Genomic DNA, 19,327 nt, shown 5'->3' with positions numbered 1-19,327 from the left:
TAACTGATGCCAAAAATTGTCTGCCAAACCTGGAAGGTGTGACCGATGGATTGGACAACGACCGATCATGCCACCTAGTCACACACCTGGCACATTTGTGGTCTTGATGAAACCCAATCTTTCCATTTTGCCTATTTTTTGGGAAAGATTAAAATTAATACCCCCATCCTACCCTATAAAGGTTCCACTCATATATTTGTACACTTAGCTGTATGGGGGGGGCATGCTTTTTTGGTACTGTATTTATCAGTGGCATAATTTTGGGTTACATACAACCTAATACATAACTTTTATTAACTCTTTATAGGAAGAAATAGGAAAAAAAATACCCATTCTGTTGTTGTTTTTTTTTAAATCTTTTACGCTTTTCATTTGTTAAAAGTGTTAACTTTACTTTGTGGATCAGCATGATTATACCAAACGTATATAGGTTTATCTCTGTTTTATTACTTTTATACAATAAATGCTCTGAAAGCAAATGTTTTTGTACCTCCATGTTCTGAGAGTCATGAGTTTAACATTTTGGAGCTTTATGAGGGGGACTTATTTTTTGCATGACCAGATGTGGGTCTCACTAGTACCTTTTTTGGGTACATATACATTTTTGTTCCATTTTTTTGTAGGGGGGAATAAACAAAAAAAAATGCAATTCTGGCCTGATTTTTATTTATTTATTTTTTTGCTTTCTCCGAGCAGGATAAGTAATTATATAGCTTTATAGCACAGATCGATACGATGATGGCACTTAATTTTTTTTTTTATGTTGCATCATGCATCATTTATTATTCTGGGTAACAAGCCGTAATCTGTATTGGTAACATATTGGGATAGATATCTTTTCTATTTACGGTAATTTTATATGTGGTGACATGAACAAACATTACAATTCTGTTTTACTTTTTTTATTTGTTTTGTGGACGTGATTAATCCCAAATATGTATCCTTTTTAGCTTCATTTAATTATATAAAAAAAAAATAGATTTCTTTAAATGCTTCAAAAAAATTATGTTTTTTAAAAAAAACAAACAAAAAAAAACAACAATATTTATTAGTCTAGAAATCAGCAAGGGGTTGAAAGCCAACCAAGCCTTAGAAAAAAAGGTATTTATTAGTCCCACAAAGGGACTTGAACACAAAATCCCCTTGACTGCATTGATAAAACCCTGCACTACTTACGTAGCGTCGAGCATTATCTAATCCTATTAGGGAAAAACACACGGCCTTATAACTCGGATAAGGATCGCCACGCAATGGTCAGACTGGACGTTGCTTCTCGCCGGTAGCATAGAAATACATGCAGTTGCGCTAGGGTCGGGAGAGCCATCTTGAGCATTGCGATCCACATCTGATTTATATGGCTGTCTGACTCGCTGTGGTAGGCCGCAGAAGGGACAGACGGAGTGATCTGAAATCCCTCTTCTATAATTTTGGCAAGTAAGCAGAAGTGAATGCTGTTAGGTAACGATAGTCGAGAGACTCCTGACACTGGAGTAAAGAATCACTGGCTTGTCACATCTTGTGGCACATACTATTTGGATGTGAAAAGCCAGTGAAGTGATGGGATGTGGTTATGAGCACATATATGCTTTTGAAGTAGACATTTCAGATCACTCCCGTGTGCTACATTTTTATACACTATATCTATAAAGGAAACAACCAAGGAAGGTCTGAAAAGAGGTCAAATTGGCATGAATGTGCCATAGCTGTAGTATCTGACAGAACCTATTTTGTGGCAGCGCAGGAGCACTTGACATTAACCTGATGATCAGTAAAAAATTCCTTCCTTCTGCCAAAACTTAAATCCGTCCGACTTCTGGAACTCAGGATATTGCTGATCATCCCATATAGAAGAGATCTCTACTATCGCCTGGCCTTGCTCCATAGCTTATGATGGGGACAGGCCTTTTAATGGACCTACATTTATTTTAAAGTAACAAGTAAATGGGTCTTGTTTAGGGTATATAGTACCATTTGGCAGACGAAGATTCGTACACAACGTCTCCTCATCCTATGGGATATTACAGTTGGGGAGAAATAAAGTAAAGCTAGGCCATTTTTTTCCCAGATTAAATCCCTGAATATACTTCTCAATTTGTTACAGTAATGGGCAATAATTAAAGGGGTTGCCCCATCAATAAGGGTATGTGCACACGTATTTTTTAGGGCTGCGGATTTTTCCGCAGCAGATTTCAGAAATCCGCAGGTAAAAGGCACTGCGTTTTACCTGCGGATTTACGGCGGTTTTTATGCGGATTTTGTGCGGATTCCACCTGCGGTTTTATACCTGCGGATTCCTATTGTGGAGCAGGTGTAAACCGCAGCGGAATCCGCACAAAGAATTGACATGGTGCGGAATGTAACCCGCAGCGTTTCCGTGCGGTTTTTTCCGCAGCATGGGCACTGCGGATTGCGGTTTCCATAGGTTTACATTGTACTGTAAACGCATGGAAAGCTGCTGCGGACCCACAGCTGCAGATCCGCAGCAAAATCCGCAACGTGTGCACATAGCTTAAGTCTTCATACCCTGCCCTAGTTTGGTATGAAAAAAAACAAACAAACCAAGCTATACTCATTGTTATAGTGTAGTCAATGTACTCCCCTCTTCCGACAAGCCTACAGCCTGCAGTGATCCTCAACCTACTGAACGCCAGCACAACCAGCTCTACCCTCTCCTAGTGTATCCTCACCCATCCCCTGCAGACTGTGAGCCCTCGTGGGCAGGGTCCTCTCTCCTTCTGTACCTGTTAGTGTCTTGTTTTTTGCTCATGTTTATTGTATTTGTCTATATTTGCCCCTTTTCACATGTAAAGCTCCATGGAATATATAGCGCTATAAAAATGTATAATAATATATCTAGTTATACTGTATACGGTGTAATAATCTAATATATAAAGCTGAATGTGTGTATGTATGTATGTGTGTATGTCCGGGATTGGCATCTGAACCGTCGCAGCTACAGCCACAAAATTTTGCACAGTCACACGTCTGGACCCTGAGAGCGTCAAAGCTATGTTGTGAGGTGAAATTTTAACCCCGCGCTTTCCAATTCACCAAACAATTTTGCCCCTATCTACATAATGGGGAAAAAATGAAAGGAAAAGTGTTGGAGGCAAATTAACAGCAGCCAGATGTGAACAAGGGGGACTTAAAGAATGAGAGCGATGGCGCCAAAGAGTATATACTGTACAGTTGCTAAGGTGGGGCCCCAACATGGGATAATCACCACACCACCACGGGGATATGAACACACACACAAAATGCGCCACACACTACCACGTGCTCGAACACATATACCACCCTCAGCGCACAGTTCACCACACATACACCAACCTCGCCACATAAAAGTAGAAACACAAAAGTCGCCGCTCAAAACTCGCCATGCTCAAAACTCTCCACATGCAAAACTCGCCACACGTGCAAAACTCACCTCATGGAAAACTCGCCACACGCAAAACTTGCACACGCGGAAAAATTGCCACACGCAGAAAAATTGCCACATGCACAAAAGTTGCAACACATGCAAAAGTTGCCTCACACAAAACTTGCACATACTCAAAAGGCACCACACATAAAACTCGCCATGCGCAAAACTCGCCATGCGCAAAACTTGCTGCACACAACTTGCTACACTAACCTGTCACATGCAACTCGACACACAAAAAGTTGCTACACGCATGTCGCCACACAAAACTCATCTCACAAAAGTCCCTACATGCATGTCGCCACACGCAACTCAACACACACAACTTGACACACGAAACTCGCCCTAAAACACACACAAGTCTGGTATTATCCTTCAAAAATAAAAATCTGATTAATAAGCAGACAAACTACAAGAGGCAACAAATGTACCATATAGGAAATACGGCAGCTGTCAGTCACATGACCTGTCTATTATGTGTATGTGTGAGCTAATATATACTGCCAGGGGGGAGGGCTTCCTGTTGGCTGGGGATTTATCAGGCTGCCAATAGCAACCAATCACAGCTCAGCTTCTATTTTGCTACAGTTAATTAACCTGAGCTCTGATTGGTTAATATAGGCAACAAAGACATTCTCAGTATAACAAAGCTAATATATGTTGTGAAATTCTTCTATTAGCTTAGTTTTTGCCTTTTAATAATTACATTTCTATCTATTTGTTTTGTGGTTTTTGTGTGCAGAATAAATTTTTGTTAACACATTCTATTTTGCTAACAGCAGTCATTAACCCGGGCGAAGCCGGGTAGTACAGCTAGTCTAATATATAAAGCTGAATGTGTGTATGTATGTATGTGTGTGTGTATGTCCGGGACTGGCATCTGAACCGTCGCAGCTACAGCCACAAAATTTTGCACAGTCACACGTCTGGACCCCGAGAGCGTCATAGGCTATGTTGTGAGGTGAAATTTTAACCCCGCGCTTTCCAATTCACCAAACAATTTTGCCCCTATCTACATAATGGGGAAAAAGTGAAAGGAAAAGTGTTGGAGGCGTCGCAGCTACAGGCACAAAATTTTGCACAGTCACACGTCTGGACCCCGAGAGCGTCATAGGCTATGTTGTGAGGTGAAATTTTAACCCCGCGCTTTCCAATTCACCAAACAATTTTGCCCCTATCTACATAATAGGGAAAAAGTGAAAGGAAAAGTGTTGGAGGCGTCGCAGCTACAGGCACAAAATTTTGCACAGTCACACGTCTGGACCCCGAGAGCGTCAAAGCTATGTTGTGAGGTGAAATTTTAACCCCGCGCTTTCCAATTCACCAAACAATTTTGCCCCTATCTACATAATGGGGAAAAAATGAAAGGAAAAGTGTTGGAGGCAAATTAACAGCAGCCAGATGTGAACAAGGGGGACTTAAAGAATGAGAGCGATGGCGCCAAAGAGTATATACTGTACAGTTGCTAAGGTGGGGCCCCGACATGGGATAATCACCACACCACCACGGGGATATGAACACACACACAAAATGCGCCACACACTACCACGTGCTCGAACACATATACCACCCTCAGCACACATTTCACCACACATACACCAACCTCGCCACATAAAAGTCAAAACACAAAAGTCGCCGCTCAAAACTCGCCACGCGCAAAACTCTCCACATGCAAAACTCGCCACACGTGCAAAACTCACCTCATGGAAAACTCGCCACAAGCAAAACTTGCACACGCGGAAAAATTGCCAAATGCACAAAAGTTGCAACACATGCAAAAGTTGCCTCACACAAAACTTGCACATACTCAAAAGGCACCACACATAAAACTCGCCATGCGCAAAACTCGCCATGCGCAAAACTTGCTGCACACAACTTGCTACACTAACCTGTCACATGCAACTCGACACACAAAAAGTTGCTACACGCATGTCGCCACACAAAACTCATCTCACAAAAGTCGCTACATGCATGTCGCCACACGCAACTCAACACACACAACTTGACACACGAAACTCGCCCTAAAACACACACAAGTCTGGTATTATCCTTCAAAAATAAAAATCTGATTAATAAGCAGACAAACTACAAGAGCAACAAATGTACCATATAGGAATCCGGCAGCTGTCAGTCACATGACCAGTCTATTATGTGTATGTGTGAGCTAATATATACTGCCAGGGGGTGGGCTTACTGTTGGCTGGGGATTTATCAGGCTGCCAATTTAGCTTACAAATACTGAGGTAAAAATACTGACCAAATAACGTGTGAACGAGGTCTAATACAGGAGGAGATGACATACAGATATATACTATATACAGGAGGAGATGACACACAGGTATATACTATTTACAGGGGAGATGACACACAGGTATATACTATATACAGGAGGAGATGACACACAGATATATACTATATACAGGAGAGATGACACACAGGTATATACTATATAGAGGAGGAGATAACATACAGGTACATACTACATACAGGAGATGACATACAGGTATATACTATATACAGGAGGAGATGACACACAGGTATATACTATATACAGGAGCAGATTACCTACAGGTATATAGTATATACAGGAGGAGATGACATACAGGTATATGCTATGTATAGGAGGAGATGACATACAGGTATATACTATATACAGGAGGAGATGACACACAGATATATACTATATATAGGTGAGATGACACACAGGTATATACTATTTACAGGAGGAGATTACATACAGGTAATATACTATATATAGGAGGAGATGACATACAGGTATATACTATATACAGGGGAGATGACACACAGCAGGTATATACTATATACAGGGGAGATGACATACAGGTATATACTATATACAGGAGATGACATACAGGTGTATACTATATATAAGGGAGATGACAAACATGTATATACTGAGGTGAAAATGAGAGGTGTGAGGTGAAAATGAAAAGGTGTGAGTGCAAAATGAGAGGAGTGAGGGAAAATAGTGGAGTGATCGGAAAATGACAGATGTGAGATCGAAATGACAAGTGTTAGGGGGGAATGAGAGGAGTGAGGGGGAAAATAAGAGGAGTGAGGGGGAAAATGAGAGGTGTGAGGGAGAAAATGAGAGATGTGAGGGGAAAAATGAAAGATGTGATGGGGAAAATGAGAGGCGTGATGGGAAAATAAGAGAAGTGAGGTGCTATAACTAACCACAGATATTTACTATGCCCAGGCAACGCCGGGCTCTTCAGCTAGTCTAATATATAAAGCTGAATGTGTGTGTGTATGTCCGGGATTGGCATCTGCACTGTCGCAGCTACAGCCACAAAATTTTGCACAGTCACACGTCTGGACCCCGAGAGCGTCATAGGCTATGTTGTGAGGCAATATTTTAACCCCGCGCGTTCCAATTCACCAAACAATTTTTCCCCTATCTACATAATGGGGAAAAAGTGAAAGGAAAAGTGTTGGAGGCAAATTGACAGCTGCCAGATGTGAACAAGGGGGACTTAAAGAGTGAGAGCGATGGCGCCAAAGAGTATATACCGTACAGTTGCTAAAGTGGGGCCCCGATATGGGATACTCACCACACACGGGAATATGAACACACACACAAAATGCGCCACACACTACCACGTGCTTGAACACATATACCACCCTCAGCACACATTTCACCACACATACACCAACCTCGCCACATAAAAGTCAAAACACAAAAGTCACAGCTCAAAACTCGCCACACGCCAAATTCGCCACATGCAAAACTCGCCACACGTGCAAAACTCACCTCATGGAAAACTTGCCACACGCAAAACTTACACACGCGGAAAAATTGCCACATGCACAAAAGTTGCAAGACATGCAAAAGTTGCCTCACACAAAACTTGCACATACTCAAAACGCACCACACATAAAACTCGCCACGCGCAAAACTCGCCATGCGCAAAACTTGCTGCACACAACTTGCTACACTGACCTGTCACATGCAACTCGACACACAAAAAGTCGCTACATGCATGTCGCCACATGCAACTCAACACACACAACTTGACACATGAAACTCACCCTAAAACACACACAAGTCTGGTATTATCCTTCAAAAATAAAAATCTGATTAATAAGCAGACAAACTACAAGAGCAACAACTGTACCATATAGGAAATACAGCAGCTGTCAGTCACATGACCTGTCTATTATGTGTATGTGTGAGCTAATATATACTGCCAGGGGGGAGGGCTTCCTGCTGGCTGGGGATTTATCAGGCCGCCAATTTAGCTTACAAATACTGAGGTAAAAATACTGAGCAAATAAGGTGTAAACGAGGTCTAATACAGGAGGAGATGACACACAGATATATACTATATACAGGAGGAGATGACACACAGGTATATACTATATACAGGGGAGATGACACACACATATATACTATATACAGGGGAGATGACACACAGGTATATACTATATACAGAGGAGATGACACACAGGTACATACTATATACAGGAGGAGATGACACACACACGTATCTACTATATAATTGTCTAAGGGGTACTTCCGTCTTTCTGTCCTTCTTTCTGTCGCGGTTATTCGTTCGCCGATTGGTCTCGGCAGCTGCCTGTCATGGCTGCCACGACCAATCAGCGATGCGCACAGTCCGGAAGAAAATGGCCGCTCCTTACTCCCCGCACTCACTGCCCGGCGCCCGCATACACCCCTCCGCTCACCGCTCACACAGGGTTAATCGCAGCGGTAATGGACCGCGTTATGCCACGGGTAACGCACTCCGTTACCGCTGCTATTAACCCTGTGTGACCACCTTTTTACTATTCATGCTGCCTATGCGGCATGAATAGTAAAATGATCTAATGTTAAAAATAATTAAAAAAATAAAAAATCGTTATATACTCACCGTCCGTCGGCCCCTTGATCGACAACAGGCCTGCCCGACGCTCCGGTGACCCCTCCATGCTGCGATCTCGCGAGATGATGACGTAGCGGTCTCGCGAGAACGCTACGTCATCATCTCGCGAGACCGCAATGCACTCCTGGGACCAGAGCGTGCGAGGAGCGTCGGTAAAGGCCTCGCGTCGGTAAAGGCCTTGCTTGGACCTGGGAGCTCCGGAAGGTGAGTATATAACTATTTTTTATTTTATTTCTTTTTTTTTAACAGGGATATGATGCCCACATTGCTATATACTGCGTGGGCTGGGCAATATACTACATGGGCTGGGCAATATACTCCGTGCGCTGGGCAATATACTACGTGGCTGTGCTATATACTACGTGGCTGGGCAATATACAACGTGACTATACAACGTGGGCTGTGCAAAATACAACGTGGGCTGGGCAATATACTACGTGGGCTGGGCAATATACTACGTGGGCAATATACTACGTGGGCTGGGCAATATACTACGTAGGCTGGGCAATATACTACGTGGCTGAGCAATATACTACGTGGGCTGGGCAATATACTACATGGGCTGGGCAATATACTACGTGGGCTGTGCTATATACTGTGTGGGCTGTGCTATATACTATGTGGCTGGGCAATATACTACGTGGGCTGTGCTATATACTATGTGGGTTGTGCTATATACTATGTGGCTGGGCAATATACTACGTGACTATACAACGTGGGCTGCGCAATATACTACGTGGGCTGCGCAATATACTACGTGGGCTGCGCAATATACAACGTGGTCTGCGCAATATACAATGTGGGCTGTGCAATATACAATGTGGGCTGCGCAATATACAAAGTGGGCTGCGCAATATACAAAGTGGGCTGCGCAATATACAAAGTGGGCTGTGCAATATACAACGTGGGCTGCGCAATATACAACGTGGGCTGCGCAATATACAACGTGGGCTGCCCACTATACAACGTGGGCTGCGCAATATACAAAGTGGGCTGCGCAATATACAACATGGGCTGCGCAATATACAACGTGGGCTGCGCAATTTACAACGTGGGCTGCGCAATTTACAACGTGGGCTGCACAATATACGTGGGCTGCGCAATTTACTACGTGGGCTGCGCAATTTACTATGTGGGCTGCGCAATGTACGTGGGCTGCGCAATGTACTGCGTGGTCTGCGCAATGTACTGCGTGGTCTGCGCAATGTACTGTGTGGTCTGCGAAATGTACTGTGTGGTCTGCGCAATGTACTGCGTGGGCTGCGCGATGTACTGCGTGGCCTGTGCTATACACTACGCATACATATTCTAGAATATCCGATGTGTTAGAATCGGGCCACCATCTAGTATACTATATACAGGGGAGATGACACACAGGTATATACTATATACAGGAGGAGATGACACACTGGTATATACTATATACAGGGGAGATGACATACAGGTATATACTATATACAGGGGAGATGACACACCGGTATATACTATATACAGGGGAGATGACACACAGGTATATACTATATACAGGGGAGATGGCACACAGGTATATACTATATACAGGAGGAGATGACACACAGGTATATACTGCATACAGGAGGATATGACATACAGGTACATACTATATACAGGAGGAGATGACATACAGGTACATACTATATACAGGGGAGATGACACACAGATATATACTATATACAGGAGGAGATGACACACAGGTATTTACTATATACAGGGGAGATGACACACGTATATACTATATACAGGAGGAGATGACACACGTATATACTATATACAGGAGGAGATGACACACAGATATATACTATATACAGGAGCAGATGACACACAGGTATATACTATATACAGGAGATGACATACAGGTACATACTATATACAGGAGGAGATGACACAGGTATATACTATATACAGGAGGAGATGACATACAGTTATATACTATATAAAAGAGGAGATGACACATAGGTATATAGAGGAGGAGATGACATACAGCAGGTATATACTATATACAGGAGGAGATGACTTACAGGTATATACTATATACAGGAGGAGATAACACGCGTATATACTATATACAGGAGGAGATGACATACAGGTATATACTATATAAAAGAGATGACACATAGGTATACAGAGGAGGAGATGATATACAGCAGGTATATACTATATACAGGGGAGATGACATACAGGTATATACTATAAACAGGAGATGACATACAGGTATATACCATATATAGGAGGAGATGACATACAGGTATATAGTATACACAGAAGAGATGGCATACAGGTATATACTATATACAGGAGGAGATGACACATAGGCATATACAATATACAGGAGGAGATGACATACAGCAGGTATATACTATTTACAGGGGAGATGACATACAGGTATATACTATATACAGGAGATGACATACAGGTGTATACTATATATAAGGGAGATGACAAACATGTATATACTGAGGTGAAAATGAGAGGTGTGAGGTGAAAATGAGGGGTGTGAGGTGAAAATGAAAAGATGTGAGTACAAAATGAGAGGAGTGAGGGAAAATAGTGGAGTGATTGGAAAATGACAGATGTGAGGTCGAAATGACAAGTGTTAGGGGGGAATGAGAGGAGTGAGGGGGGAATGAGAGGAGTGAGGGGGAAAATAAGAGGAGTGAGGGGGAAAATGAGAGGTGTCAGGGAGAAAATGAGAGATGTGAGGGGGAAAATGAGAGGTGTGAGAGGAAAATAAGAGAAGTGAGGTGCTATAACTAACCACAGATATTTACTATGCCCAGGCAACGCCGGGCTCTTCAGCTAGTATATGATATATCTAGTTATACTGTATATGGGGTAATAATATACTATAAATCAAGTTATACTGTATACGGTGTAATAATATACCGTACTATATATCTAGTTATACTGTATACGGTGTAATATACTATATATCTAGTTATACAGTATACGGTGTAATAATATACTATTTGTCTAGTTATATTGTATATGGGGTAATAATATACTATATATCTAGTTATACTGTATATACGGTGTAATAATGTGCTAAATATCTAGTTATACTGTATATGGGGTAATAATATACTATATATCTAGTTATACTGTATACAGGGTAATAATATACTATATATCTAGTTATACTGTATATGGTGTAATTATATACTATATATCTAGTTATACTGTATACAGGGTAATAATATACTGTATATCTAGTTATATTGTATACAGGGTAATAATAGACTATTTACAGCTCTGGCAAAAATTAAGAGGCCACCACATCAAACTGTCATGGGCAGCCCAATCTCCAGACCTGAACCCCATTGAAAACCTCTGGAATGTAATCAAGAGGATGATGGATAGTCACAAGCAATCAAACAAAGAAGAACTGCTTACATTTTTGCACCAGGAGCAGTGTGAAAGACTGTTGGAAAGCATGCCAAGAAGCATGAAAGCTGTGATTAAAAATCATGGTTATTCCACAACATATTGATTTCTGATCTCTTCCTGAGTTAAAACATTAGTATTGTTGTTTCTAAATGATTATGAACTTGTTTTCTTTGTATTATGTGAGGTCTGAAAGCACTATTTTGTTTTTTTATTTTGACCATTTTTCTTTGTCAAAAAAAAAAATACAAAATTTATTGCTTGGAAATTCGGAGACATGTCAGAAGTTTATAGAATAAATGAACAATTTACATTTTACTCAAAAATATACCTACAAAGAGAAAAATCAGACAAACTGAACATTTTGCAGTGGTCTCATAATTTTTGCCAGAGCTGTATATAGTTAAACTGTATATGGGGTAATAATATACTATATATCTAGTTATACTATATACGGTGTAATAATATAATATATAGTTATACTGTAGTAGATGGTGGCCCGATTCTAACGCATCGGGTATTCTAGAATATGTATGTAGTTTATTTATGAAAATTTCAGAATAATACAATGAATACACAGGATTCGGTCGGCCGGGCGCGACCAATTAGCGAAGCGTGGTTCAAATCCCGCGCCAATTCGCGGCCGGACTGCGTCTGTCGCTGATTGGTCGCGCCTGGCCGGCTGTGAACAATCAGTGAAGCCAGGGTGAGCTCCAGGTTTTTGAGGGCCCCGGGCGAAAGAGTCTCACAGCCCACGTAGCATATAATACAGCCCACGTAGTATATAGCACAGCCATTTAGTATATAGCACAGCCACGTAGTATATAACACAGCCACGTAGTATATAACACAGCCACGTAGTACATTGCACAGCCCACGCAGTATATAACACAGTCACGTAGTATATAACACAGCCTACGTAGTATATAGCACAGCGACGTAGTATATAGCACAGCCCACGTAGTATATAGCACAGCCCACGTAGTATATAGCACAGCGACGTAGTATATAACACAGCCCACGCAGTATATAACACAGCCCATGCAGTATATATCACAGCCCACGCAGTATATAACACAGCCCACGTAGTATATAGCAATGTGGGTACCATATCCCTGTTAAAAAAAAAAGAATTAAAATAAAAAATAGTTATATACTCACCTTCCGGCGGCCCCCGGGTCCAGCCCAGGCCTTTAGCGATGCTCCTCGCGACGCTCCGTTCCCAGTAATGCTTTGCAGCAATAACCCGTGATGATGTAGCCGCCTGGCGAGACCGCTACGTCATCTGGGGTCATTGCCGCAATGCATTCTTGGGACCGAAGGGTCTCGAGGAGAGCGAAACGCTGCTGCGGATGCCAGAAGGTGAGAATATATATTTCTTTTAATTATTATTTTTAACATTATATGTTTTTGATGACAGCGTTAACGGACTGCGTTACACCACGTTATGCCGCAGTGTAACGTAGTCCTTTTAACGGACTGCTAAAACGCTATGACGGCCCAGCCGGCCGCAACCAATCAGCGACGCGGGATTTCCGTGACAGACAAACAGACAGAAGTGGACCTTAGACGATTATTATACTGTATAGGGTAATAATATACTATATATCTAATTATACTGTATATGGGGTAATAATATACTGTATATCTGGTTATACTGCATATGGGTTAATAATATAATATATATCAAGTTATACAGTATATGGGGTAATAATATACAGTATAACTAGTTGTATAGTATATTATTTGGAAAGAAGAAATATAAACCAGCTCACCCGTGATGCATAAACCAATCCTCGGGAGCACGGACCCGCTGTGTTCAGGCGTATAGAGTCCAAAAAGAAAAGAATGTCCATGTCATGATTAAGGGAGCTTGGTCTCCAGAAACGCGTTGAGATTCTTACCCATATGGCTTGTGCTGAAGTCTGTATCCTCTATGCTCAATAGTATGTGAATAAAGAAAACTCTTTTTTACGGATTCGGTGAAGCTGGACATTCTTTTCTTTTTGGATAGTATATTATTACCCCATATACAGTATAACAAGTTATATAGTATATTATTACGCCGTATACAGTATAACTAGATTTATAGTATATTATTACCCCATATACAGTATATGTAGTAATACTCTATATGGGGAATAATACACTATATATCTAGTTATACTGTATACAGGTTAATAATATACTATATATCTAGTTATACTCTATATCGGGTAATACTATACTATATATCTAGTTATACTGTATACAGGGTAATAATAGACTATATATCTAGCTATACTCTATATGGGGTAATAATATACTATATATCTAGTTATACTCTATATGGGGTAATAATACACTATAAATTTAGTTATACTGTATATGGAGTAGTAATAATATACTATATATCTAGTTATACTGTATATGGGGTAATAATGTACTACGTAGCTAGTTATATTGTATACGGTGTAATAATACACTATATATATATAGTTCTACTGTATATGGAGTAATAATATACTATATAGCTAGTTATACTGTATATGGGGTAATAATGTACTATGTAGCTAGTTATATTGTATACGGTGTAATAATACACTATATATATATATATATATATATATAGTTATAGTTATACTGTATATGGAGTAATAATATACTATATATCTCGTTATGCTGTATACAGGGTAATAATATACTATATATCTAGTTATACTGTATACGGGGTAATAATATTATATATATATATATATAATTATACTGTATATGGGGTAATATACTATATATCAAGTTATACTGTATATGGGGTAATAATATACTATATATCTAGTTATACTGCATACGGGGTAATAATATACTATATATCTAGTTATACTATATACGGTGTAATAATATAATATATACAGTATATATAGTTATACTGTATACAAGGTAATAATATACTATATATCTAGTTATACTATATACGGTGTAATAATATATACAGTATATATAGTTATACTGTATACGAGGTAATAATATACTATATATCTAGTTATACTATATACGGTGTAATAATATAATATATACAGTATATAGTTATATTGTATACAGGGTAATAATATAATATACGTCTAATTATACTGTATATGGCGTAATAATATTACATGTCTAGTTATACTGTATACGGGGCAATGATATACTATATATCTAGTTATACTGTATACGGGTTAATCATATACTATGTATCTAGTTATACTGTATACAGGATAATAATATATTATATATCTAGTTATGCTCTATGCAGGGTAATAATATACTATATATCTAGTTATACTGTATATGGCGTAATAATATACTATATATCTAGTTATACTGTATACGGAGTAATAATATACTATGTATCTAGTTATACTGCATACGGTATAATAATATACTATAGAGTATACATTATTATATACGCACCGCCCCATTGGAGGATGTGGGATCTTTCACATAATGCCCGGGTTCGGTCCTGGGAGCGGGGTCCCATGTTTTGACTTGCACATTGGTTTCTCCTTTGGACTTTATGCAGCCCATTCTGATGGCACCGTTGTCAGGCAGAGGTAATATGGGTGCAGGGAAGGGGTGACAGCACCAGAGATGTCCTGAGTTTTCTCCAGGTCACTAGTGGCTCATCTTCATGTTTTCAAGACAGGAAGCAGCATTTCCTAGAAGGAATGGAGGTGACATTATTGGACGGCGCAGGTTCTGTGACAACTTCTCACACTTGCAGTGAATGCTGGATGTTACAAGTCACTTCACTTTTCAAGAGCTGAATTTGCATGACATGAGCTTCCTTCTAAAAATGCAGAACTGGTGGTTGAAAGACAAACCCCAGAGAGCACAAGAGACCCAGAAAAGGAGAAAGATACTCCTTAAAGGGCCACGTCCCCAAACACTATGATATTCATGTGAAATATGGCACTACTTACGTCATATATCTGATCCTGGGAAAAATAAGGAATGTCACCCAGCTTAATTGCAGTCCTTAGCGGTCATGGATGTCAATACAGCTAACATCGAGAGTGGAAACCAACTTATTCACAGTCTAGAACATCCATGGCTACCCTTACAACAACCAAAGGAGTGTCACACAGATAATCCAGGGTCCTGAACATCCATGGCTACCATTACACCAAACATAAGGAGTGTCACCTAGATAATCCAGGGTCCTGAATATTCATGACTACCCTTATATCAACCATAAGGAATGTCACCCAGATAATTCAGGGTCCTGAACATCCATGGCTACCACCATAGGGAGTGTCACCCAGATAATCCATAGGGAGTGACACCCAGATTATCAAGGGTCCCAAACATTCATGGCTACCCTTACACAAACGATAGGAATGGTCACCCAGATAATCGAGGGACCTGAACATCCATGGCTACCATTACACCAACCATAGGTGGTGTCACCCAGATAATCCAGGGTCCTGAACATCCATGGCTACCATTACACCAACCATAGGGAGTGTCACCCAGATTATCCAAGGTCCTGAACATTTATGTCTACCCTTACACCAACCATAGGGAGTGTCACCCAGATTATCTAAGGTCCTAAACATCCATGGCTGCCATTACACCGAACATAGGGAGTGTCAACCAGATTATCCAGGGTCCTGAACATCCATAGCTACCATTACACCAACCATAGGGAGTGTCACCCAGATTATCCAGGTTCTTGAACATTCATGGCTACCCTTACACCAACGATAGGAATTGTCACCCAGATTATCCAGGGTCCTGAACATCCATGGCTACCATTACACCAACCATAGGGAGTGTCACCCAGATTATCCAGGGTCCTGAACATCCATGGCTACCATTACACCAACCATAGGGAGTGTCACCCAGATTATCTAAGGTCCTAAACATCCATGGCTGCCATTACACCAACCATAGGGAGTGTCACCCAGATTATCCAAGGTCCTGAACATTTATGGCTACCCTTACACCAACCATAGGGAGTGTCACCCAGATTATCTAAGGTCCTGAACATCCATGGCTACCATTACACCAACCATAGGGAGTGTCACACAGATAATCCAGGGTCTTGTACATCCATGGCTACCATTACACCAAACATAAGGAGTGTCACCTAGATAATCCGGGGTCCTGAATATTCATGACTACCCTTACATCAACCATAAGGAATGTCACCCAGATAATCCAGGGTCCTGAACATCCATGGCTACCACCATAGGGAGTGTCACCCAGATAATCCAAAGCCCTTCCATTCATGGCTACCCTTACACCAACCATAGGGAGTGACACCCAGATTATCAAGGGTCCCGAACATTCATGGCTACCCTTACACAAACGATAGAAATGGTCACCCAGATAATCGAGGAACCTGAACATCCATGGCTACCATTACACCAACCATAGGTAGTGTCACCCAGATAATCCAGGGTCCTGAACATCCATGGCTACCTGTCACGGAGGAACTAGGTGAGCAAGAGCTAATAACCCGGGCCCCTGCAATTTCCCTCAGACTAGGGAAATCCTGACTGACCCTCTACTTGGAGTTTACACTGATGGTGTGCATGTCCAGGCCTCGAACCTCACCCTGTCTCCTGTTTCAACCCTAGGCTGAAACCTCCGCCCACCACCCAGTGAAGAGGTAAAACACCAATACCCACAGTTAGCACAGACAAGGATAAAAGAAAATATACACCACGTCGCAGTCACTCAGGAATACACTATAAATGTGCAGGGCAAAATAAATACAAATATAGGAAGGAGTAAATAAGACTAAGGAAAATACACCACCAGCAACGAATCTCCAACAACCAGCTCTCCACTCCAGACCGAGATAACAACGCACAAGACAGAAGCTATAATCGGCGATGCCCAATGATCAGGAGAACTATTTAAAGGCAATGGGCATGGCCCAGCTTCCAATTCGAGGATCAGGTAAATTAACCCCGGAACAGCTAGATAAAATCTAGCCGACGCCAATGAGCAAATAGTAGTCAAAAGCGGAATTACCGCTGTCTGTCGAACGACCTGGTCTGAACAGCGTCCGACATGACAGTACCCCGCCTTCTACGAGGGACCCCAGGGCCCTCACGGCTTATAGGACCCGGCTTGTCTGGATGGCGACGATGAAAAAACCTGACCAGCCGATCCGCATGAATATCCGAGGCTGGTACCCAGGACCTCTCCTCAGGCCCATAACCACGCCAGTGTACCAAGTACTGTAAAGTGCAACGCACTACACGAGAATCAACCACCTTGGAGACTTCAAACTCCAAATTACCATCCACCAAGACTGGAGGTGGCATAGGCGCCGCGTCCACAGAACCCACCACCTTCTTTAGAAGAGACCTGTGGAGCACGTTGTGTATCTTATACACCGTAGGGAGCTCCAATCGGTACGCTACTGGGTTAATGACGGCGGTGACCCTAAATGGACCAATAAACCGTGGACCCACTTTAAGGGACGGTATTTTGAGTCTTATGTTTTTTGTGGATAACCACACCCAGTCATCCACACTCAGGTCCGGACCTGGCACACGCCTACTGTCAGCCACACGTGTGTACCTAGCACCCACACTCAACAGGCGCTGTTTAACTCTCCTCCAGACTGATGACAATTGTGCTCCTAACTGATCCTCCTCCGGAACGCCGGAAGAGCCCCTCTGACTCAAGATACAAAATTGAGGATGTAGCCCGTAAACACAAAAAAAACGGAGACTCCCCAGACGACTCCTGGCGGTGATTATTGATGGCAAACTCAGCCAAAAGGAAGAAAGGTAGACCACTCTTCCTGGTTATCAGAGACAAAGCAGCGTAGGTACTGTTCCAAATTTTGGTTCATACGCTCAGTCTGACCATTTGACTGAGGATGGAACGCCGAAGAATGAGACAACTTGATCCCCAGCCGTGAGCAAAACGCTTTCCAAAATTTTGCCACAAACTGAGACCCCCTATCAGACACGATGTCAGACGGAACCCCATGAAGTCTGACCACCTCCTGCACAAATACCTGAGCCAGAGTCTTAAGGTACCGTCACACTAGGCGATATCGCCAGCGATCCGTGACGTTGCAGCGTCCTGCATAGCGATATCGCTATGTTTGGCACGCAGCAGCGATCTGGATCCTGCTGGGATATCGCTGGTTGCAGGGAGAGTGGACGAACTTTCTTTCGTCGCAACTCTCCCGCTGACACCGCTGGATCGCCGTGTGTGACGCCGATCCAGCGATGTCTTCACTGGTATCCATGGTAAACATCGGGTTACTAAGCGCAGGGCCGCGCTTAGTAACCCGATATTTACCATGGATACCATGGTAAAAGTAAAAAAAAAACACTACATACTCACCGTCTGTTGTCCGTCACGTCCCCTGGAGCTTGCCGTACTGACTGTCTCAGCGCCATCCGGTCGTAAAGCAGAGCCCAGCGGTGAACCTGCAGTAACAGCGGTTCACCGCTGGGCACCGCTGTTACGGCCGGCCGGCGCTGAGACACAGTCAGTGTGGCAAGCGCCGAGGGACATGAAGGACGACAGAAGGTGCGTATGTAGTGTTTTTTTTTTTTTTTACATGGGGACTTCGGCATCGCTGAAGACAGTTTCAGCGATGCCGAAG

General features: G+C 42.0%; 1 protein-coding gene across 1 annotated transcript in view; it reads right to left on the bottom strand.

Moving 5' to 3' along the window:
* The window catches only part of HCK (HCK proto-oncogene, Src family tyrosine kinase), a 28,004-nt gene extending 12,533 nt beyond the window's left edge, over positions 1-15,471 (bottom strand). The window contains exon 1 of the mRNA XM_077253101.1: positions 15,157-15,471. Within this exon, the coding sequence (XP_077109216.1) occupies positions 15,157-15,270 (114 nt within the window). The 5' untranslated portion in view covers positions 15,271-15,471. The remainder of the gene's footprint in view (positions 1-15,156) is intronic.
* Positions 15,472-19,327: the final 3,856 nt, after the last annotated feature.

Source organism: Ranitomeya variabilis, chromosome 4, assembly GCF_051348905.1.
Source record: "Ranitomeya variabilis isolate aRanVar5 chromosome 4, aRanVar5.hap1, whole genome shotgun sequence".
NCBI lineage: Eukaryota > Metazoa > Chordata > Amphibia > Anura > Dendrobatidae > Ranitomeya > Ranitomeya variabilis.
Note: the sequence above shows the minus strand (reverse complement) of the source record. Positions and strands in the feature narration are given on the sequence as shown.